Here is a 12,052-nt window from a genome sequence, read left to right on the forward strand (position 1 = left end):
TGGATCTATGTTAGTCAAATGCCGTCTGAAATAAAACTGCCTCCTGAAGATCGAAAGCTGAGGGGGTTCCTTCTTGAGGAAGCTGTTCCGTAATTTTGTTCTGTTATCTATTCACTGCAGTATTCACATACATAACAGCCTTGGTGGTGGTGGTGGTGGGGGGGGATAATACCATTAGAAATGGCTTCCATTCAGGTGTGTGCAAACAGTGCCACACTTACCCTTTGTTCTGTCCCATTAACACGAGGACCAACTCGTAGCCGCAGCAGCACGGGAGATACTTGCTCCCATGACAGTGCACTCCTAAACATACTTAACAACACCCTTTAAAGTTCACTGAACTTTGTTTAGGACTGCACTGCGAGAGGCCTGAGCAGCCCCTTGGGGGACCAGCGACAGGTTCATTCTCACGTAAATGATGCCCAGTCGGGAGGAAGTGCAACTTCTATCTAGGGTGGATCTGTATCAGCACCCGCACTTACGTGGTTCCTTTTTACATACGCTTTACCAAGCGACACAGGGCCGCCCTTTAGGGAAGCGGGTCTCACACTGCTGTAGGCAAGTGTAAATTCGCTTTTAATTGCATTTCGATTCGAGCCAGAGGTTACAGCGTACGCATGTCCATCCCGCATGTATGTGCATACTTCTGTGGGTATGAAAGAGCCAATGCGTGTTCATTCAGCAACTGAAACTGGGGGCCAGTACCTGGATAAATGGGTGGTTTATATCAACTAGGGCTGGGGCTTTTTTGGCCCTGGCCCCTGCCTGGTGGAATGCTCTGCCTGAGAACATCTGTGCCCTGTGGGAGATGCTACCTTTCCATAGGACATGGACTCTCATATCCCCCTCCACCTCCCTCCTTACTCTTCTATATCCCCATCACACAGGGGCTGCTGGGTGATACAAATTCCGTATGCCTTTTGATGTTATATTGTTTTCCTGTTAATGCTGAGTTATTTTTAAGTTGTTTGTGCTCTTATTTATTGGGGACTACCTTTACCTTTTTATCATCTGTCTACCTGTTGTAAGCCGCCTTGAGGCCTATTTTCAGGGTAGGGTGGCCATTAAATTGAACTTAAATAAATAATAAAATGCCACACATTCAGTTGCATATGCGTTGAATGTAGCATGAGAATTACTCAATGCATGTGCATAAAAAAAACTCAAATGTTCACTGCACATGGATTTTATATGCATTCCCTGTAACTTGTGGATAGGGCTGGAGAAAAACACAGTAGGGTGCTATTACTTAATTCTGTGAGAGCTATAAAAGTTACTCTAAGGTCTATCAAATGTGGTAGTCAGAAAGCCAGTGGAGTATAATTTGTGAGAAATACTTTAACCTACTGATTGCTATCAGTAACTACTGTACAAGTCATCTAACTCCCATCTGTTTTTGGCACTTTGTATTATGTGGTAATACTAAGGCTGATCTGTATTTTTCTTTTTCTTTTTGAGCACGAGTGCATTATATTAGCCTTAAGTGTTGCCTTGGTGGATATGCTAGAAGGTACTGAATGTTTTAATTGTGTTTAGTTGCTTTTAAAACAATGTTATTCTTGTTCATTTTGCTCAAACTTTTGCAGTGGCATTTCACTGTCAGGTTTGGAACCTTCATTTGCACTTGTTTTTGTATAAACTATGCAAGAACAAATATTTGCAAATACAAAAGCCATTAGATTCAGCTTCAGAGCGATTTGTTATTCAGAGTCTCCCCTGCCCTCTTCCCCACAAAGAAAAATCCACAGTAATCTCTATTTAATCAATCCCGTAATCTTTTCACTTTTGCGCAAGCTTCCAGCTCTTCCTTTAGACATTGATGGCGTGCGCATGCTTCTTGCACAGCGGCTTATCCTTCTTTGAATAAAATGGCTGGCCTTCCAAATTCACATGGCACACCTGAAAGTTAAAAGAAGATTCAATATAATCAATGGGAGAAAAAAAGAGTTGGATTTATTGGCTCAGTGTGGCCATTAGAGCAGACCCCAAAAAGAATGGGAGCCACCAATCCAGGGAACAAAACAGAGCCTTAAAGGTGCACAGAAGCCAGCGATATTTATTATTATACATTGAAGACATAAACATTCCAAGTGAACGTCTCCCTCGAAGACAACAGAAGAATATATTTGCAAATTAATTCTCCCTTTGCTGTTTTATAAGTAATTTTATTGTCTGGTGTAAATGACTGGGCCTTTCTACATTCTCATCTTCCTTGCTTGTAAGATCCTGTTTCTTCAGGGTGGGTGGGTTCTGTTCTGCACGTTTTGCTCCCTATAGCAGTCCATTACATATTACATCGGTTTATGTACTACAGGGTTTTATGCCAGACATAAACCGATGTAATATCAGATTGACCACTAGAGGGAGCAAAACACACATGGAACAGAAACCACCAGCCACGAAGGAACAGGCACTCACAAGGAAGGAGATGAGAGTGCAGAAAAGCCCACTGTTACACCAGGTTTCTTTTAAAGAAATATATCTCAGCTGGGGTCAGGACCTTACTGACCTTAGTGAACCAATGGCCCAATTCAGCATAAGGCAGCTTCATGAGGTCTCATGCAGACTTTAGAAATTCTTTAAAACTAATCCATCTATGAAGCTGAAGTATGTCATAAGACCAGGCCTCATTTTGGGCAGGAGATCACAGGAGTGGAGCTCCAGAACCTCTAAACTTTATTGAGCTCTTTCTTTCTTATTCCATGCCCACCCACCCCCAAAAATGTGCTTCTGGGCTCCATTGTTCAAACTCCCTGTGAGAATTTTGCTGAACTCTTAAGATTTAACAAACTTTCTAATATTTCCCACACAAAGAAAAAAATCCTGGAACAACTATACCAGACTATGTACAGTTATGAAATCCTGAGATGATAGATAGATTAGAATAGATAGATAGATAGATAGATAGATAGATAGATAGATAGATAGATAGATAGATAGATAGATAGATAGATAGATAGATAGATAGATAGATAGATAGATAGATAGATAGATGGATAGATGGATAGATGGATAGATGGATAGATGGATAGATGGATAGATAGATGGATGGATGGATAGATGGATAGATGGATGGATGGATGGATGGATGGATGGATGGATGGATGGATGGATGGATGGATGGATGGATAGACAGACAGACGGATAGACAGACAGATAGATAGATGATAGACAGATAGATGATAGACAGATGATAGATAGATGATAGATAGATAGATAGATAGATAGATAGATAGATAGATAGATAGATAGATAGATAGATAGATAGATAGATAGATAGATAGATAGATAGATAGATAGATAGATAGATAGATGGATATGAAACCTACAGCACAAATGAAGCAAGTGTCATGCCAGGTGTGTCCAAGTGCTTCGATGAACTTATCTCCTGCTTCAACAGGGAAGTCACATCCATGGCATTTGGTGCTGAACAAGGCAACATAGTCTGGAAATAGAAAAAAGTAAATGGTAAAACTGACTTTAGAACTTCCACATGGTGACGTCATCTGGTGTGATATTCCTCTGGGTCCTTGACTCACCATAGATGAGTAACATTTTTTTTTAAACCGTGGTAACTTGGGTATGGACATCCCAATGGGATGTCTAGTTATAAGAGACAGCCCACAGAGCTTCTTGGCAGTCTAGTGTTCCATAGAGAAAAAGGGGAGCTTGAGCCATTTGAAATCCTGCAAAGCTGCAGTAGCTGTTGGGCAGCTATTAGCTGCCCTAGCGGAGATTTCAGCTTCCAAATAAGCTCATCATTGCCACCTTCTGCTTGCACCCTAACAGATTTTCCTCTTTAGTTGCCTTGGCCAATCTTGAAAAAATGTACCAACGCTCCTGCACCTGCAGTAAGTGGATGTAACCAGTGATGGAATTTATTCTAGCAGGAGCTCTTTGCATATTAGGCCACACCCCCTGATGTAGCCAATCCTCCAAGAGCTTACAAAAAAGAGCCTTGTAAGCTCTTGGAGGATGGCTTCATAAGAGCAAGGGTGGAATTCTAGCAGGAGCTCCTTTGCATATTAGGCCACACACCCCTGATGTAGCCAATCTTCCAAGAGCTTACAAAAAAGAGCCTTGTAAGCTCTTGGAGGATTGGCTACATCAAGGGGTGTGGCCGAATATGCAAAGGAGCTCCTGCTAGAATTCCACCCCTGGATGTAACTACTTGGTAGGCCGACTGTAGGACTTTGAAATTGAGGGAAGGGTTTGGAGGGGAAAGCTGGAGAATGATTGAGGAACAAAATGTAGCAGAGTACGTTCCTTTTGGCAACAGAGAACCTAGGAGGCATCTAACCAATCCACTGCCTATGGCGTGAATGCTAATTAAAGTGGGAACAAAGAGAGTGGAGCCTTTAGAAAGAATCATAGAGCCACAGATTTTCGTACCGAGTTGCATTCGACTCACAATAATTCATCACCGTCGCCGTGCAATACCTTTCTCGCAGTAGGGCTCTCCGTCCTCCATGTGGAAGAGGCTATTCCCAAAGGGCTTCCTGCAGGCGGCGCAGACGAAGCAAGTGGTGTGCCAGGTCTGCCTAAGGGCATGCATCACTTCCTGAAAGGTAGACAAGAGCAGATGGACGGTGTGCACCACTGAAACGCGTTTGCTTCTGAAACAAACACGAGCTCAAGCAGAAGAGTGGAGCCAGAATGGGCCAGATCACACTTTTTGAACAATGGCCACAAACCAGCTGAAGTTGATAAACGGTGTTACATGCCATGGAAGAGACCTGAACCTCCAACCATAGGCCAGGATCTAGGAATACCCCTCAAAGCTATGAACCTGCTCCTTTAGGAGCCATGCAACCCTCTTCAGAACAGGCTGGCTGCACAGTCCCTGAGCATCTTCTCCATTGACCAACAGCACCTCAGTCTTGTCTGGATTGAGCTTCAGTTTATTGACCCTCATCTATCCTGTTACCTTCTCCAGGAAGCTGTTCAGGACTTCCACAGACTCACTGAGAGAAGGGCGGGGTATAAATCTGCGGTATTCTTCTTCATTCAGGTTGGCCAATGTGCATGGCAGCCCTCATGGTGTCAAGGAGCCCGCCCCTGCACTTATCGATGCCAGCAAATGCAGGGGACAAGTACCCACCACTCAGTTGGTCCAATAACATGGCTCTGCCCCCACCACACCCCAAAGAGTGGCCTGCTGGCCCCAGGACAACAACAGCGATCAAAGTGCTGGCCGTGCCTCCAGAACTGCACAGTCTCTTTAAGGAGCAATGCCCAGAAGCTGGGCTTTTGTGCAAGCTGGTTGGCAGGCCCAGGACGTGGCCAGGAGATAAAGCCTCACCCCCATCTGAAATCTCGTGGGCATAGGTGTCCCTGTGAGATTTCCTGGGACCTTTGTGGATGAGCAAGGCTTCAGTGACTCCTTCCAAAGAAGGCCAAGGAAGATGTGCCCAGGTTCTCTCTGCAAGACTGAGGAAAGGCAAGGGAGTCTTACCATAGAGTTTCTGGTGATTGCTAGAGCTGCCTGTCACTTCTGGAACTCTATGGTTAGAACTTCTGGCAGATACTCAAGGCATTATTTTTTTTTCTTTTAAATTTTTCTCATGGGAGTCTTTCCTGCTCCCCACCACCACCACCACCAGCCCTGAACAAAGAACACTGGAAGGCAGCCAGACACATGAGTAGCCAGAATTCATTCTAGTCTGGATTCTCTGCCTGTGTGTGGAGGGTGGGGGGAGGGGAGCTAAGAGCATTTCTAAGCACATATTGTGCACACACTGGATGAATGTAGGGCTTAAGGGAAGACAAATGAGTTGCATTCAAAATCACCAAGCCGTTGGTGTAAGCGACTCAGCATACCTGGACAATGGGGGGGCGCCACATCACTCCTAAGTGTGTGTAGGCATTATCTTCTTGAATGAGATGCCTCTCTTTGTCTTAACCTGGGAGCCGCCCTCTGACCCCTCCTCTCTCTCCCGTTTTGGCCTCTCACTCTCTGCACAAGCCCTTCCATGGAGTCACATGTCTCTGCAGGTCTTTCCTGTAGTGAAAGTGCCCTCATACTCCCACACACATGATGTCTGGCAAGGTGGCCGTTTGTGATAGGGAAAGTATTCTTTGGATTAGACTTATCTTTCTTTTCTTTTGACTGCAACCTGAACTGGATCGATCTGAATAAGCGTTAAGTTTACTCTTTTTGTAACATACTTCTTGAGAGATTTATTTACTGCATTCAGTAGCACGCTTCTATGATTTGGCAAAACCATCCCAATGCAAACTGATTCCTCACCTACCCAGGGCTTTTTTTGTAGCAGGAACTTCTTTGCATATTAGATCACACCCTCCTAATGTAGCCAGTCCTCCTGGAGCTTACAGTAGGCCCTGTACAAATTGCCCTGTAAGCTCTTGGAGGATTGGCTACATCAGGGGATGTGGCTTAATAGGCAAAGGAGTTCCTGCTACAAAAAAAGCCCTGTTACTACCATGACTTCATATGGCAACCAATAACCCATCCCCCCAAATCTCCTAATGGTAAATGCAGACTGAATGTAGCTGCTTGGGTGACGTAAGAACATAAGAGAAGACATGTTGGATCAGGCCAGTGGCCCATTCAGTCCAACATTCTGTGTCACATAAGAACATAAGAGAAGCCCTGTTGGATCAGGCCAATGGCCCATCCAGTCCAACACTCTGTGTCACATAAGAACATAAGAGAAGACATGTTGGATCAGGCCATTGGCCCATCTAGTCCAACACTCTTGTGTCACACAGTGGCCAGAAAACTCAGGTGCCATCAGGAGGTTCATCAGTGGGGCCAGAAGTCCTCACACTGTTGTCCCTCCCAAGCACCAAGAATACAGAGCATCACTTGCCCCAGACAGAGAGTTCCAACAATACTCTGTGACTAATAGCCACTGATGGACCTCTGCTCCATATGTTGATCCAATCCCATCTTGAAGCTGGCTATGCTTGTAACCGCCACCGAGGTGGGTCTGCTAAGAGTATTTATGGGGCCCAGTGCAAATGTGGGACACGGTCTTCCTACAGAGATGACATTTCAGTAAGGGGCAAAGCTCATTCCCAAAGGTGGGAGTAAGATTCTCAGGGTTAAAGGCATACCTTCGCATACATTCAAGGTCAATGTGGGGGAAAAGTGCCTTTCTCCAGACAATTCCACCCCATAATAACGACGACAATGTTATCGACACATCAGGTATGTGCTGGATTGTGGTACAGCTACAAAAATTAAGTCTCAAATAATCAGGGGAAACTATCAACGGAGTCATTTATATACTAGTCGGAGGAGCATCGGCCACCACTAATTACAGCTCTGGCTGCTCTTGAAATGCTCAGGTGCTTCCCTTTTCCAAATGTTTAATTCCTACTTACACAAATTGTTATGCAATTTAGTCTGATGTTCTGCCCTCTCCTACAGCTGACAGCCCTGGCATCGTTGGCATGAGTAGCACGTCTCATTAGTGAGTCATCCGCAGCGAGTTTCATTAAATTAAATTGATGTTTGCAAAACAACCGGGCCTGCGAAGCGAGCCTGGATTAAGTCATGAAGCCGGCTGTGAAGGAAAAGGCAGGCTGGCGACAGAGGTACGCTGGGATTTTTTGGTGAGTCTTCTGTTGTCGGTGTTCGGTGGAGGGGTGGCTCCCACCTGACTGGACGCTGAACCCGGTGCAAGCCAGATTCTCACATTGAGGACCCCAGAAGCTGCCCACAGGCCAGGCCTGTGGTTCATCTTGTCCAGCATCCTGTTTGCCAGGAAGCTGGCCAGTCAGATGCCACTGGGAGCACCTACCGGAAACAACCCTTGCTTCCGGACTGCTCCCCAGCATCTGAACAATCTGCGTTATTCTGCCTCTAAACCCAGAGGTCCCATCCAGCTATTATGGCTACTAACCAATGAAAGGACTACCTTCCATAAATCTGCCCATCCTTCTTTTAAATCCATCTAAACCATCAACCATTGCCCAGACCTTTTGTTGTAGAAAAAGCCCAGCAGGAACTTGTTTGCATATTAGGCCACACCCCCGGCACCAAGCCAGCCGAAACGGCGTTCCTGCTCGAAGAAAGCCTTGCCATTCGCACATTTCAGGACAGCTGCCAGCCAGCTGGCCGGTGGAGGAAACCCCACCCCCAAATGGCAACATTGCCATGCAACATCACTGACACGATGAAATCGCATGGAAGTGACATCATCATTATGCAGATCACCACACCTGGGATATCGCATGAAGAAGCTCCGGTTTGAGGGCTAAGCTCTATGGTTTGAGGGGGATTTTATCATAGAGTTTTGCCCTCAGACTAGAGCATCACTGCACGACATCTGTGACGTCGCGTCAGTGGAGCCCTGCCCCATTCCCGGAAGGTTCCCTCCCATCCCCCAATGGTGCATGGTAGGCAGGGCTTTTTTTGAGCAGGAACGCACAAGAATGCAGTTCTGGCTGGCTTGGTTTCAGGGGGTGTGTCCTAATATGCAAATATATTTCTGCTGGGCTTTATCTGCAAAAAGCCCTGTGCAAAACAAGGGTGACATTGGGGGGTGGGGTGGGGGTGGCTTAATATACAAATAAGTTCCTGCTGGGCTTTTTCTACCAAAAAAAGCCCTGACGGTAGGTATCTAGCAACCCTAGGAGGAGGAGATGTTTGAGGATCTGGTTGTGAGAGGAAGAGGGGAAGGAGGCTCCCTGCCTTCACAACCTGGAACCAGCCCTGCCTGACTCCATCAACACTTTAGCTTTCTGGCATTGCTGCTGTGCTTTATTTTGGACTTACTCCCATGATCTTCGTATGGCATCTGGCACAGGTCGGGGCAAAGAACTGCTCATAGCAACGCTCACAATAAACACTGTTCTGCTCCTCAACAAAGCCAACATCGGCCAGAGACGCCTTGCAGTGGGCACAGTTGAATTCCTCCGGATGCCAGGAACGCCCCATGGCTACCAGGAAAGGGCCCCTGTGAAAGAGGACAGCATGTAACTGTGTAGCAAGAAGTCCTGAAGGATGCAAACATAAAGCAGCGTTCCCACTGTATAAACTGTCTTGTTGGTTGTGTAACATTTTAACTCTCATAGTTTTCCTCAATGAATCCTGGGAAGTGTAGTTTGCCAAGGGCTCTGAGGGAGATTCCCAACCCTCCACGTGAACTACGACACCCTCTAAGTTGGAACGACTGTTAAATTGATTTTCTAGTACAGATGCGAGTGGTGACAATTTGGAAAGATCTATGGAACAAGACGTATATGCAGTCTTTGCAATAGAGCAGTCCAGAGCCTCTCCATTGGATGGAGTCCTCCCCTCCTCCCTCCGTAGGCTCTGATATCCCGGAAGAAGAACTCAATTGGCAAGATGCCGTCAGGGTGATTTTATCATATTGCTATGTTTGTTTGTGTATTTCTTGTGTTTTAACTTGCATTTTACTGATGTACATCGCCCAGAGCCTAGCCTAGGCTGGGATGGAATGGAACAATTAAGCAAATCAAATTAAGAAGAAGAAAGATGGAAGGAGAAGGAGACAATGGCAGAAGCAAAGATGACATCCTGGGGGAAAATCCAAGCATCAAAGGTTCACGGATCTCAGTGGAACATATGCCCAGACAGGATTATCTTATCTTAGTGCTTGTAATTGCAATGAAATGTGACAGATCTAGTACAAACATGTGAGTACCCAGATGACTTCAGAATCATTGAAAGGCATCATATATGGACAGTTTGTGACCAGTTCCCCTGCCGTTTTTTGGAAAGGTCTAAAGAAACTGCGGATGGAGGAGAAAAGGAATGAGAATTGGGGAGTAGAGGATATCAGTTTCTCCCATCAAATTCCACCCATGCCTCCTCCTACAACCCCAACATCTTTTTCTTCACCTATCATTAGCTGCAGTATGTGGCTATTGCCCTGACCAGACCAGCCTGACCTCATCAGTTGTAAGAAGCAAAGCTGAGTTAGCCCTGGTTGGTCAGCCCAGGATGGGAGACCTCCAAGGAGATCCAGGGTCACTACAGGGAGGCAGGAAATGGAAACCACCTCTGTTCATCGCTTGCCTTGAAAACGCTAACTGGCTTTCATCCATCAGTTGCGACTTGATGACACTTTCCGTTGCCATGTGGCTAATGTGTCAAATGTCCCCTTTCTCTAGCTTGGCACTTGATTAGTTACAACAGGGGCCCTCACTTGATGGTCACCAGTTAATTCAAGGTGCTGAAATCTGCAGCACACTCCACTCACTTAGACGATTATTCCATGAAATGTTGTTTGCTCTTTGAATTGAGGTTCAAAACAATATGACTGGCAAGCACCAGTAGGGCATCCAGTTGACACTGAATTAGATTGCTCACTGAAGAGCCAGTCCAGAGACAACAGTTATGGCTAGTAGGACCATACTGTCTCCTCATCCTTCTTGGCTTTAAAGCTGCAATACACCTATTGGCCATCTGCAATGGTGGCGCTGTTGAGCAGCTGTGATCTAGTCAGTAGTTCTGCCTGCCAACAAGATGCCCTAGGACATGGAACTTGAGACCATTCAAAAAGGTTCCCATTTGACAGAAGAAGGGGACTAATACCATCTTCAAGTATTCATGCTTCCCATATGATCTACCTACATATTGTAAATAGTAAATTACACTCTATTTATAAAGGAAACAACCCCATGCAAGATGGCTGCCTAGAAACCCTCTACCGCTTTAGTAATTGCTGAATGCAAACCAAGTGTTTTAGAAAGATTGGATGATACTGAATCATAATCTAAATTTGTGGTGTGGGGTTTTTTTTTTACAAAGTATATTATAAACATTAAATATTATTTTAATCCGAGAGTTCCTTCAGTGCTTGAATTGGGATAGGACTGTTTTCTTCCTGTATGAAATGAGATGAGAGAATTCATAATCAATAGATCCTCATCTTTGAGCTAGTCAACATCAGAATAGGAAAGGTCCCCTGTGCAAGCACCAGTCGTTTCTGACTCTAGGGTGACGTTGCTTTCACATTTTCACAGCAGACTTTTTACAGGGTGGTTTGCCATTGCCTTCCCCAGTCATCTACACTTTCCCCCCAGCAAGCTGGGGACTCATTTTACTGACCTTGGAAGGATGGAAGGCTGAGTCAACCTCGAGCTGGCTACCTGAAAACCCAGCTTCTACCAGGGATCGAACTCAGCTTAGGACTGCCATACTGCAGCTTTAACACTGCGCCATGGGGCTCTTAACATCACAATAAGCTTCTTATTAATTGTCTGAAATGGAACAATGCCCAACAGGCTAAGAATATATAGTAGGCCAAAAGCATACATAGAAATGGGGTCAAAACTGAGGAGAATGGAAATGTTATTGAATGGATGGGGCACTTCTGTACTCATTCACCAGTCCCCAGAGCAGTTTTCAGCCGAGGGATTCTCATTTCCTCCTCCTAATACAGTTTTACATATCCTTCTAATGCTGTTTCCCAAAATACCTTGTAACAAACAAGACAGCAAAACACAATAGAAAAATAGGTCACAGAATCCTTGGAGCCAAATTTTTGATTAAAAAAACACAAGGGAGTATTTGGTGATAAAAAAAGAAAGAAAGCTTGAGATACAACATTTACTAGAACAAGTGAACTATTTCTCTGAGAAGTGTTTACTGTAGACTTTTAGAGCTCCAATCAGTCTCATCCAAAGGTTTCTACATTTTTGTTTGAAAGCTTCCAGGACTCCATTCTCAATTGACTGACTCATTTGCTATGCAGCCTCTGTGTGTCCACCAAAAGAACTGCGGTGCTTTGCAGGGGATCCTGGGGCATGTTCTAAGTCACATGCTCTGTTCGCAGGGGCCTTTTCCAAGGCACGTTTTGATGCCCTCCCTTCTAATGTATTGCAAGGAAGGTTTCTTCACTGGCCTATTCACCAAAGATGCTGTATATGCTCAGAAAAGGAAGTTGAAACTGTCACTCACATTCTTTTACATTGTGAGTTCTATTCCAGTTAATATTTCCATTACTCTATAAATTTAAACCTCTGGATAATTATCTGAAATTTGCAGATGTCGTGCTATTTTATTTATTTATTTATTTATTTGATTTTTTTATCCCGCCCTCCCCAAGTTGGC

General features: G+C 44.9%; 1 protein-coding gene across 8 annotated transcripts in view; it reads right to left on the reverse strand.

Moving 5' to 3' along the window:
- Nucleotides 1-1,680: 1,680 nt before the first annotated feature.
- LDB3 (LIM domain binding 3) overlaps nt 1,681-12,052 on the reverse strand; it is a 208,251-nt gene continuing 197,879 nt past the window's right edge. For all 8 annotated transcript variants that reach the window (XM_060241066.1, XM_060241067.1, XM_060241068.1 and 5 more), the window contains 4 exons: nt 8,747-8,927; nt 4,441-4,561; nt 3,330-3,445; nt 1,681-1,899 (listed from right to left, as the gene is read on the reverse strand). In XM_060241066.1, the coding sequence (XP_060097049.1) occupies nt 1,810-1,899; nt 3,330-3,445; nt 4,441-4,561; nt 8,747-8,927 (508 nt within the window). In that variant the 3' untranslated portion in view covers nt 1,681-1,809. The remainder of the gene's footprint in view (nt 1,900-3,329; nt 3,446-4,440; nt 4,562-8,746; nt 8,928-12,052) is intronic.

The sequence above is a fragment of the Heteronotia binoei genome, chromosome 6, assembly GCF_032191835.1.
Source record: "Heteronotia binoei isolate CCM8104 ecotype False Entrance Well chromosome 6, APGP_CSIRO_Hbin_v1, whole genome shotgun sequence".
Classification (NCBI taxonomy): domain Eukaryota; kingdom Metazoa; phylum Chordata; class Lepidosauria; order Squamata; family Gekkonidae; genus Heteronotia; species Heteronotia binoei.